This window comes from Chrysoperla carnea, chromosome 3 (genome assembly GCF_905475395.1).
Source record: "Chrysoperla carnea chromosome 3, inChrCarn1.1, whole genome shotgun sequence".
In the NCBI taxonomy this organism is placed as follows: domain Eukaryota; kingdom Metazoa; phylum Arthropoda; class Insecta; order Neuroptera; family Chrysopidae; genus Chrysoperla; species Chrysoperla carnea.
Window position 1 is genome coordinate 827,242 of NC_058339.1, and position 24,985 is coordinate 852,226.

Sequence of the window (24,985 nt, forward strand, 5' to 3'; positions counted from 1 at the left end):
GATACTTGACCTGAGCAATCACTACTTCTTTTTAACTTTTGAATTTTTACAATAAAAAAAAAAAACTTTTAAAAACAAATTAATATGTACTAAAAAGTAAAAAATAACGAAAATATACTGTAGTTACAATTATTGTTATTTTTGGAGTCGGTGTCAGCCAAGTTAATGTAGCAAACTGTTCTGTCACAGTTGTTTCCTTGGCTGGCACCGACTCCAAAAATAACAATAATTATAACTACAGTATATTTTCGTTAATTTTTACTTTTTAGTGCATATTAATTTGTTTTTTAACTGTTTTTTGAAGTTTTTTTTTTTTTGTTAAACATTTTTTATTTTATGATTTTTAGTGAATCTGAATTACACTAACAAATTTGGCACTAAAAAAAGAATCATCGAAATCGGTTGGCGTGATACTGAGTTATTCGTCCATTAGTCGCGCACATACTTAATGCAAATTTAAGACTTATATGGATACCATGGTCAGAACTGGACCAAATTGAAATGGGACCACACGGGAAGCACGAGCTTTCAAATAGAAAAAGAATCATGAAAATCGGTTCACACAGTCAAAAGTTCTGAGGTAACTAACATAAAAAAAAAATACAGTCGAATTGAGAACCTCTTTCTTTTTTGTTTGAAGTCGGTTAAAAAAAGAACAGATGATTATAAAATATTTATTTATTAAATATATAAATGAACAATGTTTAATTAATTTTTTTAATTAAAACTTTAGCACCAGATGTTGCTTTCTGTCTTAGTTTATTCAAATGTGGTTTCAACATATTTATAAATTTATTTTGTACGTCTTTTGGATTCGATTCAATAACTGCCACCAATAAGAAGCATCCTCTATTACTTGAAGTCCAATATGTCACCTAAGCAAAAACAATATTTTATTATCGACTAACTTTACTCAACCAATAGTTTTTTTGTATTGGTAATAAACTCTTACGAAGGCACATATACTAAGGCAAGAAAACACAATCTGCATAATCTTTAAACTACACTGCCCCGCTCCTCCCCGTATTAGTTATATGATTCCTAATAACAAAACTTACAAAAAAAAAAAATTTACAAACAATGATAAAAAGTCCATAATTACAAAAATTTCAGTGATTTCAGGTTTATTTCTGGTCATTGTTCTGGAAGGTCATTGTTCGAGGATACACGACAGTTTAATGTGAAAGGTGTCTATTTTGCTTTGTCGCGCGAACACCTGCGTGTTATAAGCTCGTATAAAGATCAACATAAGTGCATTTTAAAGACAAATAAACAAATTTCCGATTGCATATACTTAATTCCTTCATATCCAATTCATAAATAGAGATGATAAAAATGATTGAGAAACAGATTCAAAAACAAGAAAGTGAATATCGAATCACATTTATTTCATTCATATCAATCATTTTTCGTGGAAATATACCTGATTGAAATTTCGAGAAAATTTATAATATTTTTAAGTGCGCCCTTTTTTCTTTGCGGGACAGTAAAAATTTAAAATTTTTGCTCCTTTTCTTTGTAAAAATATTATTATATTCACTTAAATTTAGACGCGTCAAAGGTAATTATTAAAAAATAAATTGATAAACGTTTACGTGATAGGCTGTCAACAAAAACAAAGTAACGAATTATTATTCAAATTAAGATGGGCATTTCTGTGGTCTGTATTTTGCATTTTGTTAAAGTATATCTCCTTCAGGATCCACAATAAAAACATTTAGCTAGATTATAAAATTATTTTTAATTAGCTAATTAATACTAATTTTATAATCTAGCCAAATATTTTCATTGTGGGTCCTGAAGGGGATATAAACAAAACCGGATTCTTCACATTCAAATAAGTAACATATGCTCAATAACTATTATTTCGATTTCGAATTACTTTAGCTATGATTGTAGATCTTCAAAAAATCTACAAACATTATTTTTAAATCTAGTCTAACTACAAAATTGTGGAATTTAACAAATTTTAATGTCAAATTTTACAAAAGCCAATAAATAAAAAATCTGCCAAATCCAAAGAAGTTACAATACATTTTTTATTTATATTTATGTGTAACTAGGTGGCCCGACCAACTTCGTACCGTCTAAGAATCAATAAATATTGTGTTAACTTATTAGCTGAATTAATACTCAAAATGGATAATTTTGTTCAATAAATGGAATGTAAGCTGCCAAAAGATAATGCACACAACGCCATCTACTGGCATTACCTAGCAATTACGCGTTCGCTTCCTCAGCAATTTAATTTTTATAAAGAAAGATAAACGTACTATAGCCTTTACTTCTCCTGCCCTCCCTTGTGTCCTCTTTTGTTAACAATATTATGGGTTTTATTTATTTTTGGTACGGAGCCCTAATTTTGTAGAAAATAAAATATAGCTCATGTTATTTGTTGACAATATAGTATAGCATACTATAGACGAAATAATTTTTAAAAATTATTCTGCTATAGGAATTTAATGAAACGAAAAAAAAGTTTTCTGGAAAATTTTTCGAAAACTAGGACCAATAATGGCATCCAGAAGTTGATGTAAAGCTACTTTTTTGCATGTTATTTGGACCCTTTAGGGCAGCGTGACATTACGTTTTGCAAATAAACAAAAGTTGTGGTACTTGCGTAATACGTGAAAAACTCCCACTGAGGAGTCCAAATAACATATCAAAAAAGCAGCTTTACATTGCGCTTTGCAATTTTAATGTAGAATTTTCTCACAGATAAGATAAATAAATGTCCTAACGTCCTAACTTTTAAAAGTATTGCCACGGTGCCACAATTACAAGTTAGGGGTAGTCAAAATTTTTTATAAATCGATTTTTTTTTTCATTTTCTTAAAGTATTATTATATCATATTTTCTGAAGATTTCAAGAGAATTCGACGAATACTTTTCAAGATATTCAACAATAATTGGTGGGCTTTCTGACGCCGAGAGCAGATAGCTGGCGTAATAAATCGATTGTAAAACTTTGAACGTTTTTGCGTTTTTCTGAAAACTATGCTTTCAAGGTCGGTGACCACTAAATCATTCAAAAAATGTATACAACTTTTTTTAAACATATTAAATTAATGCCTGATCAAAGGATTTTTTTTTCAAAACTTTCATAAACAAAAATTAAATTTACTGTTCCTTTTTTTCTGAGTCAACCATCAAAAAAAAAGTTCGATTAGACACTAGATAATGTAAAAATAAAATACTAAAATAAAAAATTAAAATACTAAATTTTTTAATTTGAATGATTTCGGGTGAGCTATTGAGAAGTTATGAACACCGTAAAGAACTATTTGTGAAACAGAGCCATATCGAAACATATAGCGATAACTTTTTATACAATTAATTTTTAGACGAATCATTTTAGACAAAAAAATGTGTAAAATGAAGGATTTTTTTGCACCTCAAACTATGGAACCTACTCAATTACCTCAGGAGGTGGGGTGAATATATTCACATTTTAGCTACGAAATCGTGTTCAGCGATCCCATTTTGTTGAATATTTACAGAATATTGCTGTATTGGGCCAATAGGGGATGAATTACCATAGGAAGAGTTTATATCCACATTCTAAGTATACATTTTTGGTCCATTATGTTGAATATTTACAGAATATTGCTGTGTTGGACCAGCGGGGGTTGCTTTAACCCAAGAAGAGGAGAATATATCTCCATATATTACGGAATCGTGATCAGTGAACCCAAAAACTCCCGATTATACTTTTTTTGGTCCATTTTGTTGAATATTTACAGAATATTGCTATTTTGGACCAATGGGGGATGAATTACCATATGAAGAGAGATTCACATTTTAACTACGGAATCGTGATCAACGTCTCCAAAAACCCCGGAGAATACATTTTTGGTCCATTTTGTAGAATATTTACAGAATATCGCTGTGTTGGGGTGGCAAGGGGTGAATTACCCTAGGGGGGAGAATATCCATATTTTAGCTACGGAATCGTGATCAGCGACCCTAAAAACTTCCGAGTATACTTTTTTGATCCATTTTGTTGAATATTTACAGAATATTGCTACTTTGGACAAGCGGGGCGAATTACCTCAGGAGGGGGAGAGTGTATCGAAGATTGTATAATTAGTTCCCAGAATAATGAAACACTCACCGAAATGAAATGGTTCAGCATCCACCATATTCTAGGTTTGATCCTCCGTAATCATCATTGGCGAATGTTCGTAGAATATAGTGGATGTGGAAACAATAGATTAGTTTTTAAATAGTTTTTGATTTGCATCGATCGTTCAAAACAATTATAAAGATAAGATAGATATACTTTACCGTATCATCTGTTAAAGTTTCCAATAAAATTGATCCAAAAGTGAATCCAACGTTTTTTTCACTCAAAATTTTATCATTTTGTGCTAATTTCTTTAAAGTCATATGCAAGCCAGCGTGTTCAATGCCAGAAATTTGTTCAATTTCTCCTTTTTCTTCTTTATTGTCAGCTTTTTCGCTTATAGTCCAATTTTTATCACAAATATGATGAGAAATATTTTTTAAAGTAGCTTGAAGATCTTTATTTAAAGCTAAAAAATAAGATAAATTGTTTATCAATTCATTTTATACTAAATGTGTAATATTTATACAGGATGGCACAAAAATACCGTTGTAACTGGATAACGATTTATTATTTGCCTTTAATTTTTATTTTCAACAATATACAGGGTGTCAATAGCCAAAAGTTAATTTAAAATTTATTGGCTGTCTATACAAATATTTGACAGGCGTAAAGTGAATGTCAATCGTAGCGGACTGAGTAGTAGTTTGCGTTTAACGAGGATTTAGACACTATTGTAAAATACAAATCACAAAAGTAATACCTCTTTCGTTTCAAGTTCAAATATCTTAAATCAAATCGTCAATTTGGATTGAAATATGCTTAAATATTTATCAAATATTATTTTTAGGTGTACGAACATTTTGTAAAATGATTCATTAGAACTAAACTTTCAAAGAAGGACGATCTATCCATTTACATGCACTTCGTATCCATCACACATCCGTTCACATTTATCACGCATGAACAAACTTTGAACTATCTTTGGAACACCTTATACACACAAAAAAAACAAAGAAGGAATTGATCAATTATTTTGATGCAGAGTGCACTTTAACGTTATTTTAAGCAAACAATAAGCCAGCTCGTTGTAGTTTCCCACATACCGCAAGACTACGTATTTAAGGATAGAGCAGTGCAGAAACGTCAATAATTAGACAATCATTTTAACCGGAATTATGCTGAAGGTTCATGAAAAGAAGTTTGGTCACATCACGCATGGTCATCAGCATATCCGATATCAAAATCGACAGGCTATCAAAAGCTTGATTTTTCCATTTCTGATTTCATTGTCAATTTAATAATGAGAATTGAATATACTACAGACAATAGAGAATTTTTGCTTACATTAAATTTTGACTAGTTTTTTTAAATTTTTTTTAGGTCCAGTATCACGTACTGAATGTAAGTAAATGCACAAAATTCTTACTAATTTGGAGACCTTGATAAAAAACCAAAACCTAATTTTGATGAAATTAACGATTATTGTGTGGTTTCTATCAAATATTTGATTTGATACTTATAGTAGGAGAGGTCAGCGACAAAAAATTGCAAGCATTTTCTAAAGGGTAATTTTTTAATATTTACTTTATATTGATGGAGTAGATAAATAGCCTGTCGTCAGTCAGATTTCTGTAGAGTTTGGCGCAAAGCCGACTTTAATTTAGTAAAAAAATTCCTTGCAACTAAAATCTGAAACTTTGTATATTGGTGCAGAATATATAAACATAAGAAATATAGCCAGTCAGTTTATTTCTGTAACAGAGAGTGTCAGTCGCCGATAAAAGGTTGAACTTTGTAAAAAAATTTTACCTTGCAACTATTTTCTAAAACCTGATAAATAATACGAGTGGTATAATTTAAAAATAAGTTTTACAATCCACGCGTCAAACTTGTAAAAAATCTAAAAAATCAGTACATCGTAATTTCAAAAATCTGAAATTTTGTATATTGGTGCAGAATATTATTATAAACATAAAGAATATAGTCAGTCAGAATATTTCTGTAACAGAGAGTGTCAGTCGCCGATTAAAGATTGCGCCTTGTCCTTCTATATTAACGACGCGCTCAATAAATATTAAAGCATACAATATTAAAATTAAATAATGAATTCCGATTTGAATGAGGTTTGATTTTTTTCCAATTACTTATATCTCAAAAACGGTAAGTTAAGAAAATATGTCACACGACAAAAAATACTTAGAATACTCCAAAATATAAGGACTAATGAAAGTTTTCTAAAATTTCATGATTTTTGAGCAAAATTAGCTTGAGTTTGGAACTTCTAAGCGTGGGTATATGATAAAAGCGCACTTTCTAATCAATATGACCTTATTCTACACGCTCATACGAACATTTTGTGCTCTAGATGTTGGAAACAAAATAAAAATTGTAGCTGATGCATGGTTAACATTCATGTAATTCATATGTATTTCGTGTACTGATTGCATAGATTCTCATAATTCGTAAACAATTCCAAATTGATTGTTATCAGATTGAGATTTTAATTATGTACTGAACGAACATAAACATATTACTTACGATCAGCTTTCAATGTTGTTAAAGTGACCATAGCTACAGAACTGTTTCCTAGCCACATATTCGTGTCGTCAGCTATTTGCTTTAATAATAATGGCAACGAATATCCTAATAATTCTTTTCGACGTACATCAACTGCTTTCTTACTTGTAGAAGAATCGAAACCATGTTTTAATTCTGCTGTGAATGTGGGATGAAAATGATGTGGGTCACCTGCTGACACCAACCATAAAAGGACCTATAGACAATTACAATTACTTGAAACTCTATACGTATGTAATCCAATCATCCTTATCTCTATCCCTATCCCTATATATTATAAATGTATAAGTAAGGATGTTTGTTTGTTTGTTTGTTACGCTTTCACGCAAAAACTAATGAATGGATTTTAATGAAACTTAATAATATAGCTTATAAATCAGAATAACACATGAGCTATAATTTATAAAGATTTATTTTAAAAAAAATTAAATTTAATCCGACATTTAAAAATAGTAAATGTAAACATTTCATGGCCAACTTTTTGATATATTCAATGAATTATGACTATTTTATTAAAAAAAATTTAATACTGTACATATTATTATGGAAGTTATGGAAGGAGCATAAGTGAGAGCAAGGGTGGAGAAGGCTATAATACGATGGTCTTTACCAGTTTTTACTTTAAAACCCAGTGAAATGGGCGGGTCTCAAGCTAGTATATTATAAATGTGAAAGTAACGATGTTTGTTTGTTACGCTTCACGCAAGAACTACCGAATGTATTGGAATGAAACTGTACAACAAAATAGCTCATACATCAGAATAACACATGAGTTATAATTTATAAAGATATCTTTAAAAAATATATGTATAAAAAAAATAAATTTAATCTGACATTTTACTGCTCCATCTATGATTATCATTTTGAACCATAAATTAAAGATTTCTGTGTAAAAATTAAAATACCAATGTAAAACAATTCATGACCATCTCTTCTGATCTACTCAACTTACCATTATTTCGAGTGCTTTGGGGAGGGGATAAGTGAGAGCAAGGGAGGTGAAGGCTATAACGCGGTGGTCTTTATTTTAAACTCAGCTAAGCTGATGGGTATCAAGCTAGTTTTAAATAAAATCAAACAACATCAAAATGTTTACGAAATGGAGGGACTAAACTTACCATCAAAAAGTAAAAAAAATTTAAATTATTTAAAAAATCGAATTTTGGTTTTCAAAAAGCCGTGTAGTTGGATGTCTTTAAATCTGTACGCTGTACTTTTGGCAATTAGTTGCACAACAGTTTTTTCCATCAATTCGTCAATGAAATTGACATTAAAAAAAAAAGTCACAGAAACCGATTGATTGCAAATTAATTTACAACTTAAGTATCATCATCGGTTTTTTTATTTAACTATTTAAATTTATGTTCTTGTTTATTATTTTTTCTTGAAAATATATATTTATGCATTGTATCGAAGGTATACGGGGATCGAGAAGCGTGGGAGTGTGCTATAAACTCACTTCATGACCTATAAAATATTTTGGAGATGTCTGATATACAGGGTGTTTATTAATAGTGTGGGCAACGCTCTATTTTCAAGCTTATTATGTCTAGGTTTGACGAAAAATATACTCACGATTTAAAAATGTACCGCTTAGGAAAAAACACGCTAGACAATTAATTTGAACGAAAAAATATCATAAATTTAAATTAAAAGTTTACTAGGCTCATAACTTAGCATATGCTCTCCTAATATTCTAGACATATAATACTCAAAACAATATTAGGCAAGCATGTTAGTTTTTACAGATGCTCTCCTAATACTCTAAGACAAAATTACTATTTTTAATACATGTTCTCTTAATATTAAGTTAAGAACTTTTGATTTTTTTCGCCACTTTTCTACGAAATTTGTTGTTTGTTATTTTTAGGCACGGGTACAGGATAGCCACGGGTTACGGGAACTACGGAAGCGGAATACCGCACAGGTCGAGCTAGTTAACTTTACTAGTGTACATAGAGAACATACTTTGTTCATCAAGCTGTTTAAATCCAAGCAGTATTAACAAATTGATCAAAGCCTAAACGCATTTCTGAATCGGAGGAGTAGGAGATTTTGATTTAGAAGTTTAATATTGATAAATGATATTAATCGATCAATTTAAACATCCGAAGGTACAAAAATTCGTGCCCAGCTAAAATTTGATATAATTGACCAAAACATCATCATAAATAAAATCTAAAAAGTCCTCATCAATCCGAGATGTGGAAAAAATTTACGCGGGATCGAAGTTCACAAAATCGGGTTTTTCGTGATTTTCAGAGAAACGGAAGTTTTATCATAAAATTGGTTCAAACGAAAATTATAGATTAGATAATTAAATATAAAAAATGTACCAATATCATATTTCTTAAAAGCCACCGTTTCTGAGATACAACGATTCAAAAAGTTGGAAAGTTAATAATATTTTCTGACAAGTTTAAATCAGTCATTATAAGTGAATTTATATATAAAAATTATTATTTATACAATTTCGTATCCTATTTTCATAATTTCTAATGCAACAAGTTTAATTAATTGCTATATTTCAATAATTTTAACTGGGTCGATTTGATTGTCCCTGCCATGACTACCCATCCAACGGATATATGTAAGTAAAAATTTGATAATTCTAAGTTAAACCGATAGAAAAATATTTTAACTTGTATTACAGTTTTAGTGACGTACGTGGCGTACTTATACATATTATGACGGTTGCAATTCTTCCAACTTTTTGAATCGTTATATCTCAGAAACAATGGCTCTTAGGAAATATGGTATTAGGACATTTTTTATATTTAATTATCTGATCTAAAATTTTCGTCTGACCTATTTTTATGATAAAATTTATCGATTTGCTGAAAATCGCGAAAAATCCGTTATTTTGACCCCTCGTAAATGTTTTCCCGCGTCTAGGATCGATGAGGATTTTTTAGATTTCATTTGTGATGGCGTTTTGTAAAATCCTACCAAATTTCAGCCCGAAGCGAATTTTTGTATCTTCACATATATTTTATTATTTAATTAAACCGGATAAGTAAGTTACCTAGTCTAAATTGGGACTACTGAAAACTTCCTTTTTAATTAGTACGAATTATTATCGCCAGTTGGTGGGGTTGCAAAACTCTCAATTATCAGTAAAAACACGGAATGATGTGTAAGTACTGTATTGATGTAACTTTTAGATTTGAAAAACGACTAAACATAATTTTTTGATTCTTTAATTTTTGTGTTTAAACTGCTTCTTATGTTCGTGTATATCGTGTTTATAAAATCACCTAATTAGCCCATTTCCGGTTTAAGCCTGTCTGTCTGTCTACCCGTTTGTCTGACAGACACATAACTTAAAAACGAAAAGAGATATCAACCTGAAAAATATAAGGTACTCAGTACGTAAAAAATGAGTTTGAGTTCGTAAAAAAGCTGTTGATTTTGATTTGTTTACACTATAAGTTAAATAATATTAAATAAAATAATATTTTTTTTATTTACCTTTCTGCCCCATTCATTTTGAACTAAGTGAGATGCATTTGACACAATTTCATTAAGTAATATTTTATTTACTAATACAGTATCATCCACTGAATCCAAAATACATATAATCACTGTGTGCGCTTGCTCATGGCAACATAAATCTTTTATATGTTCTTTAAGTGATTTCATTATTGTCTGTAAAAAAAGACAAAAATATATTATTAACAATTTCGAATAGCTATATAAAATAACAAGCTGTAATCAAAGAGTGGATATCCATCCAATCAACAAAAATTTACCCTTACAAAACCGAATCATACAAATTTTAGGACTGTTTTGTACAGAAAAATATTGATTGCAAATATCTCTGAATCAGTACATCAGCATCTTGCATACACATTATCTAATGATTCCCACAGGATAGTTATTTTTGGGACAAATAAAACAAGATAGGTTTTTGTCCAGGAGACCATATAGGATTTCATGATGATAAGCATCAAGCTGTAAGATTACGTAAATGGCTTCGCTTCGAAGAGACACTTCGATATTTTTAACCGCACGCACAAGCTGAAACATTATTAAAGTTCCTCTCATTAAATTTTTTCTAAACTTTAATAGCTTCAGACAAAGAAATAGCCTGTGCAAAAAGCCTTTGAATCCATTTAAAGCGGAGTGTAGCTATAATAATAGAATCAAATGGCATCAAAAAGTTGATTTTATTGTCATTTCCTATATTTCTTAGAGTATTGAACTCGAATCTGGTCCTAAACGAAAAAGTTTTTATTTCGTTTCGAGATATTCGCAAAACAGAGCGGAAATTTTTGATTTCACTATTTTTATCTAATAATTTAGAAATTTGGGCAATAAGGCTATTAAAAAAATGTAGCCCAATGATCTACAAAAAAAAAAACTGGTCAAGTACGACTGGGACTCGCACACGAAGGACTCCTTAAACTATTTCTTAAACTATTAGAATTCAGTAATCTTGTCGTTTGAAAGTACGAGGTAGTCTGCATTAAATAATATATATTATTTTATTTATAATAAATCGACAACTACTACAGTTGGCCATTTTAAAAATTAAACACTTTTATTATTTATATTACAGTAACTTTATACATTACAGTATGCATCAAATCCGGTAGTTCTAATTTTTTGCAGACTTATTTATAATGTTATTTCAATGAATAATCCAAGTTTGTGACCTCGAGCGCAGAACGCAACTTTGTCAAAAATCGAAAAATCCGTGAAAATTTTAGATTTTGGCGATTTTAACCTTCAAGGGCTGACTAGTTTTTTGATAAAACCCTATGAGACGAGAATGGACCCTGTAGACCCAATACTTTCTGAGATAAAGCCTTTCAAAATTTATCGACATAACTTTATACCTTAGAGCTAATGTCAAATCCGGTGTTCTGATTTTTTGCAGACTTGTTTATGATGTTGTCCCAATGAATAATCCAAGTTGACCTCGAGCGTCGAACGCAACTTTGTCAAAAATCGAAAAGATCCGTGATATTTTTAGAAGTACTTTTTCAAGATGTTTTTAAATTGGACTAAATTTGCTACAATAAGAGACTAGAATCGTCTCTGTAAATCCAATAGTTTCTGAGATAAATCTTTTCAAAGTTTATAATTTTTTCGAACTTTCGCAATATTATGTCGTTTTCAATTAATTTTGACCCTGAACAACACTAGCACATTCCGTCGAAGATAGGTGGAACTACCCCCCTACAGTAGTTCGAGTGACGTCTGAAATATTGCAAAAACTTCCGAAATTCGAAAAAATGATGAATTTTGAACAGTTTTTTCTCGGAAACTATTGGTTTTTTTAAAAAAATATTGAAAAGGTATTTCAAAAACTATACCTTTAAGTAATCGCCAAAATCTTTAAAAAAAAAGCTGAAATTTTCACGGGCTTATTCGATTTTTGACAAATTTGTGTTCGTCGCTAGACGTCGAAAATTTGGATTATTCATTTGGCTAACATCATAAACAAGTCTGTTAAAAATCAGAATTACCGAATTTGACGTTAGCTCTGATGTATAAAGTTGTTGAACAATTTAAAAAAATTTTATCTCGGAAAGTATTGGTTAGGCCTACAGAGTCCATTCTCGGCTCATATTGTAGCAAATTTAGTCTACTTTAAAAAAATTCCAAAAAGTTTTCATCGAAAAACTAGTCCTTCAAGGTTATAATCGAAAAATTCCAAAAATTTCACGGATTTTTCGATTTTTGACAAACTTGGATTATTCATTGGAATAATATAGAACTACCGAATTTGACGCAGACTGTTATGTATTATGATACTGTAATATTATAATCCAAGCTAAATACATCTGATATTAATAATTTTTGGAAAAAATTTGTTGCAGAATCGGACCCATTTTTTTTGTGTAGGACTAAATGTGTACAACTGAGGAAAAATATTTAAAACAGCTGAATTTAGCCGGAAAGGGGTGCGCCGGGGGTGGAAATTGGGAGCAAGTGGTTCTTAGCGATTTGTGGCTAAAGTATTAATTATACAGAAAAAAGTTAAATAGGAAAGTTCTTGGCAATAAAAAAATACATAACTTTTGTGCTTACCATTTTTTCACATAACCTCAAATTTAACGAGTAAAATGTAAAAAACTAATTTTTTTGTTTTTAGCGTTTCTTTTTTAGAAAAAAAATCGGAAAAACTGGATATGTTGAGGAAACGTTCTGTTTTTTATTACCAACAAATTGTTTTTTGATTTTTAAAAAAAAGTTAAATAGTTTTTGAGATATTCAATTTTTTGGCAAAAACCACCCCTTTTTTCAGCTGGATGAACAATCTATATTTTTTCATCGTACAGTGTTGACCATGGTCTCATTTTCTTTGTTAGGATGTATATTTTCATTTAAAAAAGTAAAAACATATCATTGCAATGAAAAAACATTGTTGAAATCGCCAAAAACTAAAAATTCAATTTTTTCATCTATATATTTATTCAATGTCTATGATAATTATACAATTAAAAATTAAAACCGCGTTCATAATTAATATTTTTGCTATCTGACATTTTATATACAAATATTAAAAAAATTTTCATTATCATTGCTGGGAATATTAGCTTTTTAAAAATAATTTAAAGAAAAAAAGTAAAAATTTTAGAATTTGGAACAGTTTTATATGTTTAATATTATACAAACTTAACAAACTCCTCAAATTATTTTCTCGCCGTTAATTTTAAGTTAGTAAAATTAGTTTTTTACAATTTAAAACAAGTGAAAACAAACAATTGACTGAGTTAATTGTTGAAATACCATGCATAGTCAGTGTTGATTTCTTTATCACATAGATAACTGATAATCAAGTATAATATATATTATAAAAATTCCGCCTAATTGGCGCCCTCACGGGTAAACGGTGATGTTTACGAAAAAATGTTTCAAACAAAAGTTGTTTAATTCTTGATAAGGAACATTTTTTACATTTAAACTTTTGTTCTATCTCTAACGGTTTACAAGATGGGTCCTACGGACCCAAGACCCAATTGACCTATGATGCTCATTTACGAACTTGACCTCACTTTTTACGTCCTGAGTGCGCTGTAAAAATTTCAGCTCGATATCTTTTTTCGTTTTTGAGTTATGGTGTCCACAGACGGACGGACGGACAACCGGAAATGGACTAATTAGGTGATTTTATGAACACCTATGACAAAATTTTTTTCCTAGCATCATTATTTTTAAGCGTTACAAACTTGGGACTAAACTTAATATACTATGTATATTTCATATATACATGGTATAAAAATAAATGTAGTAAAATGATAAATTTGAGGTTATGTGAAAAAATGGTAAGCACAAAAGTTATGTATTTTTTTATTGCCAAGAACTTTCCTATTTAACTTTTTTCTGTATAATTAATACTTTAGCCATAAATCGCTAAAAACCACTTGCTCCCAATTTCCACCCCCGACGCACCCCTTTCCGGCTAAATTCAGCTGTTTTAAATATTTTTCCTTAGTTATACACATTTAGTCCTACACAAAAAAATGGGTCCGATCCTGCAATCAATTTTTTCCTTGAAAAAATGCAATTCAGTTGATCTATTATCTTATATATTTAAACGAGCAATTCTTGTATATATATCTTATATATTTAAACGAGCAATTCTTGTATATATATATATATATATATATATATATATATATATATATCAACGATCTTGGAAATGGCTCCAACGATTTTCATGAAAATGAGTATGTAGGGGTTTTTTGGGGCGATAAGTCGATCTAGCTAGGTTTTATTTATCAGAAATGTTGTTTTATCCGTCTTTTCATGAAAAATTGAAACATACAATGTAAAATAGGACTGTGCCTGACATCTATTGGTGTATAACGTAGTTAATGAAATACAATGCAAATTATAACATAACAAAAAGGAAGCGTTTGAGTAGTCTAAAGTGAAAAATATGACTCTTGCTGACATCTATTGGCGAATAACCGAGCGAAGCTCGGTCATCCAGATATTATATATATATATATATATATATATATATATATATATATATCAACGATCTTGGAAATGGCTCCAACGATTTTCATGAAAATGAGTATGTAGGGGTTTTTAGGTTTCATTTATCAGAAATGTCGTTTTATCCGTCTTTTCATGAAAAATTCATCAGACATCTATTGGTGTATAACGTAGTTAATGAAATACAATGCAAATTATAACATAACAAAAAGGAGGCGTTTGAGTAGTCTAAAGTGAAAAATATGACTCTTGCTGACATCTATTGGCGTATAACCGAGCAAAGCTCGGTCATCCAGATATTTAAGCTTATATTAGAAACTAATAAATTACTGATTGAAATAAAAATTGATGAGAATAACAAAATATTGTGTAACTAGTATAATACTGGAGTAAAACTAAGCAAAAAAGGCTGTTATAACAGGTTGGCTGATAAGTCCCCGGTCTGACACATAGATGGCGTCGCTAGTATTAAATGCATATTATTTTTATATAGTACCAACCTTCAAATGATTCGTGTCAAAATTTGACGTCTGTAAGTCAATTAGTTTGTGAGATAGAGCGTCTTTTGTGAAGCAACTTTTGTTATTGTGAAAAAAATGGAAAAAATGGAATTTCGTGTTTTGATAAAATACTGTTTTCTGAAGGGAAAAAATACAGAGTCCGGAAACTCATTATCAAGCCAAGTTTTTGCTTCCACTGTATTTTTTCCCTTCAGAAAACAGTATTTTATCAAAACACGAAATTCCTTTTTTTCCATTTTTTTCACAATAACAAAAGTTGCTTCACAAAAGACGCTCTATCTCACAAACTAATTGACTTACAGACGTCAAATTTTGACACGAATCATTTGAAGGTTGGTACTATATAAAAATAATATGCATTTAATACTAGCGACGCCATCTATGTGTCAGACCGGGGACTTATCAGCCAACCTATTATGGATTAAAAGTTCGGACAGCAAACCTACAAACCTACCAAATTTGGATATGTACCGATGTCTCCTTTTGCCAATATAAAATAAAAATGATAAAATTTCTGACTGAGTTAATTGTTGAAATACCATGCATAGTCAGTGTTGATTTCTTTATCGCATAACACATACATACATGTGACACATACATAACTGATATTCAAGTATAGTACATACTATAAAATTTCCGCCTAGTTAGCGACCTCACGGGTAAACAGTGATGTTTACGAAAAAAATGTTTCAAACAAAAGATGTTTATTTTTTGATAAAGATTTTTATATTTAAACTTTTGTTCTATCTCTAACGGCTTACAAGATGGATCCTACGGACTCAAGACCCAATTGACCTATGATGCTCATTTACGAACTTGACCTCACTTTTTACGTCCTGAGTACGCTGTAAAAATTTCAGCTCGATATCTTTTTTCGTTTTTGAGTTATGGTGTCCACAGACGGACGGACGGACAACCGGAAATGGACTAATTAGGTGATTCTATGAACACTCATAGCAAAATTTTGTGCGTGGCATCAATATTTTTAAGCATTACAAACTTAGGACTAAACTTAGTATACCTTGCATATTACATATATGCATGGTATAAAAATACGTTTATCAAAAGAATATAGGGACATTTATAAAAAAAAAAATACATTGAGTATAGGAACATTTATCAAAAACACACATTGAATGTCAAATTTTCATATCAAAAAATGTTTTACATAAAACATCGTGATTTCACTGAACTTTTATCGGTTTTTGACTTAAAAAAAATGGGTGATAAATTTTGAGAGGAGTAATTTTTTAGTCTTTAATCGGTCTTGGGCCTTGGGTCCGAGTATCAGAAAATAACATTCCATTAATTTAAACTTTGTTTAAAAAATCCCGATTCCCAAAATTTACCACCCATAAAAAAACAATTTCCACAAAAACATTTCCTCCCACAAACCCCCCACCCCCGAACTTCATCCCCCAAAATCTACCCCGCCATAATGTTTATTACAATGATTTAAACATTTTTTACCCCCCCTAAATTTACCCCCGAAATTATTCACTACAACCCCCCCCCTACATTCTCTTTCAAAAGTTACTTTATTTCTGGTAGACTGATGAAAATTCTATCTTTCTAGCATGTATAGAATTGGAAAACGTAATTGTACGGAGATTTTCCAATTTGGGGGGGGGGGGTGCGCTGTGCTAAGAAAATTTTACGAACTTTTCTATAAATTTGACTTTATTTTGAGCCGATTGGTGAAAATCCCACATTTCTAGCATGGATAGAACTTAAAAACGTAATTTTGGGATTTTTTATTCACTAATAAAATATTCCAGACCATTTATTGAGGTCGAGTCCGTCTGTCCAATCACCTGGACCTTTTCTGTACAGTTGGAGGAACAAATATGTACATACCAAAAAAACTAGAAGACAAAAATTCCCATTAACTTGAAATACAGAAAAGTCTAATTTCATCGGTTTATTAAAGGTGAAAAAAACTCCAGACCTTTTCTTAAGGTCGAGTCCGTCTGCACCTGGGCCTTCTCTGTACACTTCGAGAAACAAGTACATACAAAAAAAAAAAAACGAAAAACAAAATTCCTATTAACTTGAAAGGCAAAAAAGTCGAATTTCACCCGTTTATTCAAGGTCAAACGACTCCAGACCTTTTTTAAAGGAAAATTTTTTACATTTAAAATTTTTTTCTAAATCTAACGGTTTAAAAGATCCAATTGACTTATGTTACTTATTTAGGAACTCGACCTCACTTTTCAAGTCCTGAGCATGCTATAATATTGAAGAAGATGCAACTATTAAAACCGTTAGAAAAAGAAACTCACTAAAAATTTTTTGACTTTGAACACAACTTTCATTTCTATCAATAGTAGCGTGGACTTTGACATAAATCGGTTTGAAGACGGATCATCGACACCAAAATCATCAAACTTTAATAAATAGAACGAACGAATAGACAAATAGAACCAATAGAAGGTATGGACCAAAACTCAAAAAAGTTTCCAAAATGGTGGGGAAAGGGTTAATTTCGCGGATACACGAAATCAGATTTAAGATCTCTAAGCAATCCCATATCTAATGAATGAATAAAAAATCTGTTGTCACAAGCAAAATGTTTCTAAAGCAATCTACCGGATTTTGATAATCAATTCGGGAAATTTTTGGAAAAGGCTAATTTTTTTAATAGGTTTCTTTGATTGTAAAACACAGAGACAAGCAGTTTTGCGATTCCGGAACGTTGCGCACGACTTACCGCACGCGATTTTGGGACAATTTATCTCAATATTGTTTTCTTTTGTGGCGTTATCTTGAATATTTCTGTTTATATTGATCGAATTCAGGCAAATAAAAAAATTGTTTGTTATAAATTTCTGCATCGACTTTGCCTGGTATCAAACCCTGAACATGGCAACATAACCTCAAAATCTCAAGAAAACCGCATTAACCTCATATTTTCAACTTGCTCTGATAACATTGAAAAATGAAGAAATTGAGCGAAAAAACGAATTTCAACAGCTTGTAAAGTTCAAACAAATCATAGGTTTTTAACTTTTTTTTAAATTACAGGTTTTTTATGTATTTGCGGATAGTGCGAAGGTTTTTTTTTTCAAAACCTGATTATGGGCCGAAACATTACAAAACAAAAATACAAAAAGCTTGAAAAAATCCAGATTTGCATAATTACAAGGTACAACAATTTCCAATTTTTTTTCAGATTTTGAATACGATTTTAATTGCTTGCTTTCATTTCGTTTTTCTTAAAATTTTCGTTTTTCACACTTTTTTATGATCATAAGTTACATCTTTTTATAGAATTTCAGCTCAATTCCTTCATTTTTTGAAGTTACCAGAGAGAAAGTTGAAAATATGAAATGAATGCGGTTTTCTTTAATTCGCCTCAATTCGATCAATAGAAAACAAATATTCAAGAAAACGCCTCTAAAGAAAGCAATGTAGAGAAATTTTCCAAAAACCGCGTGCAGAAGATAAACGTACCGGAACCGGAAAACTCTTTGTCTATGTCATTTACAATGAAAGAAACCTATTTTTAAAAAATTAGCCTTCTCCCAAATTTTTCCCAATTGATTATCAAAATCCGGTAGATTTACCCCACTAAATAGAATAACAACAATCAGGACAATTGGCCACATTTAATAATTAATAGTAAACAACGTAATCAACAATCCATTTCTAAGGATAAAAATCTATTCTATCTGGGGCATTTAAATGCACATTCACAGTGAGTGGATTGATTTCCGTAAAACTTACATTAATTTTATTTAGAATTTTACAAGTATGTTAGAAGTTATTAAAATAAATAGCATGACACTCGAAATAGAATTTCGAGTATTTTAATAACTATATCTCAATTCGAAGTGAACAAAAATTCATCCTTATAGTATATTAGTAATTTAGCAGAAAGTAGAAATCACTACCTAAGCTAAATAATCCAATTAATCTTCGTAGGCCCAATGTTAAATTTGGCAAAATTAGCAATTTTGAAAACAAAAAATACGTTATTATAAAAGAAATCAAGCCAAGAAACATACCATTTTTTGTTTACGGCTAATCAATAGCTAGGTTAACTGAAAAAATTCGTAAAAGTAAAAACAAAAGGTTTTCTTGCGATTAAACAAATTGACGCCTAATGCAAAAAAATTAAATTGGAAAGTTCTAGATCGCAAAAAAAAAACTATCGATTGACGTCTGGTAAGTCCGGTTTGAATGCGTAGGTGCATAGAAACTTGAAAAATGAGCGAAAATAGTCGTTTTTACATTTGTTCATTTGTTTTTTTCGATTTTAAAGTTGATATTTAGCGAAGTTAAGAGAAATAGGTTTACAAACCCTCACTTTTTTTGGTAAAAATTTTACGGATTATTGCATTTTTTCGAAAAAGGACACCTTTCGTAAAAACTTTCCTCTTGGTCGAGGGACTATAGTAAATCGGTTTTTCGGGGCTTAATCTCTTCGTCTAAACTGCTTCGAGCATAATTTTTGATTCTGAAATTGGGTTTCGAAAAAAGTGCATTTTTTGGGATGCAAAAACACTATTTTAACGGAATCATAGTCGTCGTTACACGAAAGATAACAATTGCTAATATTTTTTTTAATGTACAGTGAGTATTTATTATTAACGTGTGCAAGCTTCAGAGCTTAACGAGTTTTACTTTTTAACGCAAAAACCCATCCCCAAAAAAAAATTTTTTTTTTTCACTTTTTTCGAGGCCGGATATTAGCACCAAAAATTAAAAAGAGATAGACGAAGAGATTAGTCCCGGAAAACTGTTCTATTATAATCCCTCGACCAAAAGGAAAAGTGTCTTTTTACGAAAGAGGTCCTTTTTGAAAAAATGCGATAATCCGAAAAATTTTCAGAATTATAAACCTATTACTCATAACTTCACTAAATATTAACTTTAAAATCAAAAAAGAAAAAAAGTTATGAACAAATGTAAAAACGACTATTTTCGATCTTTTTTCAAGTTTTCTCGGCCCCTGCGCATCCAATTCTTGGCACCTGTCGCCCTATTAGCTCAGTTGGTTGAGGCGTAGCCAATTCCGTCCGCGGTATGCTTAGGGTAGCGGGTTCGATTCCCACCATCCCAACAAAATTAATTTAATCAATAGTTGTGATGGGCTGGTGTAGTGCATGGTATATGCATAAAGGAGATGCACTCAGCCTCTGAAATTGAGGAGCTGATAAATGAAATTATCAGCGGAAAGGTAGTAAAACACGTATATGGTATCGCAATGGGCTCTATAGCCTAAGTGTGTCCTTCGTGGACAGCCAATATAACCTAACCTAACCTACGCATCCTAATCGGACTTACCCGACGTCAATCGATAGGTTTTTTATGAGATCTAGAACTTTAGAAAATAGTTTGTTTGTATTGGACGTCAATTTTTTTTTAATCGTAAGAAAACCGTTTTTATTACTTTTGCGAATTTCGGTTAACTTAGCCATTGATTGACCGTAAAAAAAAAACGCCATGTTTTTTGGGTTATTTTCTTCTATAACTACGTATTTTTTGTTTTCTGATAAAATTTTGTCATCCGTTTCGTATATCAATTGAATTAAAATTATTATCTATCAAAAAAAGAATAATAGTCGGATAAAGGAATACATAAAATAGTCATTCTTAAGGAGTCCTCAATAACAGCTCCAATTTTGATGAATTTTTTTTTAAATGATTCTTTTTGTATATTATTTAAAATCAGAAACATTTCAGAAGGTGGATAGGGGAATAGGCAATGTCGCGACTGATATATCGAAGCCCAGCCTAAATCGCATATGATAGTTTGGAATTTCGAGAAGATTTTGATTTTATATTGTAGGTGTTATTTAAGAAAGGATTTTTCGAAATGCTTCCCCTAAAAGGGTGAACTAGAGGATGAAAGTTTGTATAAAAATATGTACAATTCGCCATTTTTGAGTTATCTACTTAACCGATTTAAAAAATTCCTTCACCCATAGAATGTTACCTGATCAACAAATAACATGGATTGTACTTTATTTTCAAAAAAATTAGTGCTCCGCACCAAAAGTGAAAATCCATGAAAAAGTGAAACCGTTATTATTGAGTTCGCTACTTAACCGATTTTAATAATTCTTCCACTTATAGAAAGCTAAATTATCAGCAAGCAACATGGGCTACATTTTATTTTCAAAAAAATTAAAGTCCCGCACCAAAAGTCAAAATTTATTTTTATTGTTATTAAACTAAAATACATTTTTTTGTGGAAAAAAATGACGCAAAAGTGATTCTTTTATATAAGTTGCACGTATATTGTTTAAACAATATAAATAATTAACAGTTATCCACATTATAGCCTTCAATTATCTTAACTTTCTTTTATTCACTATTTAATGGATTTGAACATTTAGTGGGAATCCATAATAATTTTGAAAAATACAGCCATGTCACTTGCTGATAATGTACCATTCTACAGGTAAAAGAATTTTTGAAATTGGTTAAGTTGTGAACTCAAAAATAGCGGTTTGTACATATTTTCATACAAACTTTCATCCTTATAGGTGATGAATTTCGAAAAATCCTTTCTTAAATGACACCTGCAGAATAAAATCAATATCTTCTGGAAATTCCTTGAAACTTCTATCATATGCGATTTAGGCTGGACGTCGATATATCAGTTGCGACATTGCTTATTCCCCCTCCAGATTATTTCCGCTTATAAAATATATAAAAAAGATTCATTTTATAAAAAAATCATCAAAATCGGGGCTGTTATTGAAGACTTGCGAGTAAAAACATTCATTGATGCGACTATTAATAAAATGAATTTTACAAACCTTTTTATCTTTATTTGTTCCATGCCAAATACACTTCATAAGCACACGAGATCCTTCTTTGGTGTTAGCCAAAACTACAGCATGTGATGACATTTGTCCAATCATTTCATTTCTTTGTGCCATATCCGTCATTTCATTTAAATAATCATGCAATACTGCATGTACTAATTGATTATCTAATAACTCTTTGTTACAAACCCGATCTAAATTAGCTTTAACTGCACCTAGTATTGCTACTTTCATATCAGGACTCTGTTTGTATGCATCCGCAATACATTTGACTTCACTATCCTTATTTTGTTTGTACATATCTCCATAAAACTCCTGTTGTAAGTTTAATTTTTGTTGATTAGTTGCCCATGTACTGTAAGCATTCGCTAGAACGTGTGCTGATATGGTATGGCTTGCCAACTTTACAACATTGCCATAAAATGCATCAATTACATTCGATCTGGTTGTCGCATTTCCATACTTTAGCATTCGTTCAACACAAAATTTTGCATATTTTGATTGGACCAATTCAATTGTAGATGGTATTAATTCTTTCGCAATTTCTTCACGCATTTGAATTGAACCAAATTTTAATAAGTATTGAACAATTCGTGCCATATCGTGAGCTAAAACTAATTTCACATATTGCCCTTTATTGCCTAACATTTCATGTAATTGATTTGTTAACTTTTGACGTTCCTCATCACCCCCTTTTAATGTTTTACGACGTAAATTTTCACCTATTTTCTTCGCTTCTACAATTACTTCATACAAACTTTTTTGTTTTTTTCGTGCTAAACGTAATTCTTTTTTCTCTTTTTTAAATAAATTCCAATCCGCTGGTTTTTCTGTATTTGTATTTAGTTTTCCATTTTTTGTTTGTATATTTTTAGATTTACCAACGAAACTTTTTGTTTTTTTAGTCGGTTTTTCTAAACTACTGTCATATGTTATTTTTTTCTGTCTTTTTGTAGGGGGTTCTTCTTTTGTTGTTTCAATACCACTTCGTTTAATCTGCTTCATTTTCATAACTATTTTAGAATTGACAAATTAATAAAACAAACCAACCTCACTAAATTAAGCACGTGTTTATTTGTCAAATACAGGTATTCCGTATTCACAATTTTTGTTTGAAACTGCGCTACCTTGTGTTTAAAATTTGAAGCACATAATGGGTGAGTTCTGAAATACAGATCAACTTAGTATAAGTCATAGACATATAAAAATAGACTGAAGAAGTGGGTGTGATATGTGATCTGCCCAGGATCGATAAAAAGAGAACGATGCTCTGACGTAGGTTTTGTTCCTTTTTAGTTGCGTTTGCGCATTAACAGTCTTGGACAAGTGGTTATTGTAAGTGGACAAGTGCGCCAGTAAATCACAGAGTATACAGAGTGTTATGTTATTGACTGCATAACGTGGGCCTAAAGAATAAGCTCATAAAGACGAAAGAAACAGGTATTTACCAATTTTGAATCTGAGGCCTACTTTGCGAGATAATTAACAAAATAAATTAATATAATATTATTAAAAAGTAAATAACTTGTTCGAATCATAGTTCAATATTGAAGGCTGGTAGTAGATTGTCAATTTACATACATAAAATAAAAACACTCAAAAATTTAAAACTTTTAGGCCAACATATTAAATATTGTGACGTAAAAATTAAAATATTAAATATTAATTTTGCTGACAAGTAAATATAATCATAACCATGCCGTTAGATCACAAATTAGACCTCAATTCAATTATTATGATTGTTAACATAAGTAACTTAATAATAATAATAACCAATATAAATTAGCTGACTAGCTTAATGAATTAATATTTTAAATGTTATTTAAAATATTATTACTTAATAATAATATGAATGATTTAGTGTGTTAGAACCACGTTTTTAAGGATAACGCCGTCCAGGGCCTAACAATCTATTTCTACTTACAAATTTAATTTAATGGGCTATCCCGCGTGTTTTACATTTTTATGACTGAACACAATCACTAGAGGCGTTGAAACTTGTATTCTCTTTTTTAACATTACCAGTAATGAGAGCCTCTTTTCAATCTTATACTCTTCGATTTATAGCTTCTTTAACCGGGCTTATCTTCTAATTACAGGGCTATCTTCTAATGTCTATCTTCAATTTCAACCAACATTACAGTAAATTACAATGTTATCAAGGTATCTCGGAACCGTGAATTATTGTTAAAAATATTTTATGTAAACAAATAAAAACCGAATTAGTTAATATTATTGCGTCGCAATTAATTTGCACTTTAGCGATCCTTCTTATAACTGCTCCAAAAACACCGAAAAACCCAAATTAAAGCATTTTTTACGAAAATAACGAATCTGTTATTGGAGCAAGTGAAAAATTAACAGTTTTTTTTTTTTTTTTAATTATCGAAAATATCGTATTTTTTTATAATGTTTTTGCATTAAATATAATCGTTGGTCATAGGGTGAAATTGAGGGCTAAAAACACGCAGACATGTGCTAACTCGACTCCATTAGAGGCATGGCCAACCTGCAGACCAGAGAATTCACGGTACTTTAATAATGGACATCATAACCTCAAATTTCTAAATATTCATTTTTGGCGATTAAGATCATTTTTTGTACTTTTTAAGCATAATTAATTTCAAATAAGGTAATTAATAACCTATTTTAAATAAACTAATTCTTTATTCAATTGTTGAGTACGCAAAACAACTTTTATTGACAATGCAAATTTATGATTTTCGTTAATTAAAGAAAAAATGTTAATTTTTCATCAGCTCCGACAACGGATTCGTAATCTACGTAAAAAATTCATTAATTTAGTTTTTTTCTTGTTATTCTAGGAGCATTTTTAAGGAGGGTCGCTAAAGTGCAAATTTAATCTATGAATTTCTGATAATGTTACCAGGGCTGCCAGTAGAGCCAACTTATTTTATACCGCTCGGTCACTGAAGTTATACAGAATCAAATCTCATTATACAAAGCGATAAAATTGTTAAAAAATAGTCTGTAAAAAGTTCCAGTAGCAAGTGGCGCTGGGTTAAAAAGTCACTTTTACGTTTACTTGTAATGCTAACGAATATTACTCAGAGAGCGCCAAT

The 24,985-nt window shown here is 30.5% G+C and overlaps 1 protein-coding gene across 1 annotated transcript; it reads right to left on the reverse strand.

Annotated features, from left to right (window-relative positions):
• Positions 1-704: 704 nt before the first annotated feature.
• LOC123294922 (protein penguin) lies at positions 705-23,020 on the reverse strand. Its single transcript, XM_044876119.1, has 5 exons — positions 21,894-23,020; positions 10,118-10,294; positions 6,608-6,842; positions 4,288-4,535; positions 705-875 (listed from the first exon to the last, which is right to left on the reverse strand). Exons 1-5 carry the CDS (start codon positions 22,911-22,913, stop codon positions 705-707), a joined length of 1,851 nt encoding a protein of 616 aa, XP_044732054.1. The 5' UTR covers positions 22,914-23,020.
• Positions 23,021-24,985: the final 1,965 nt, after the last annotated feature.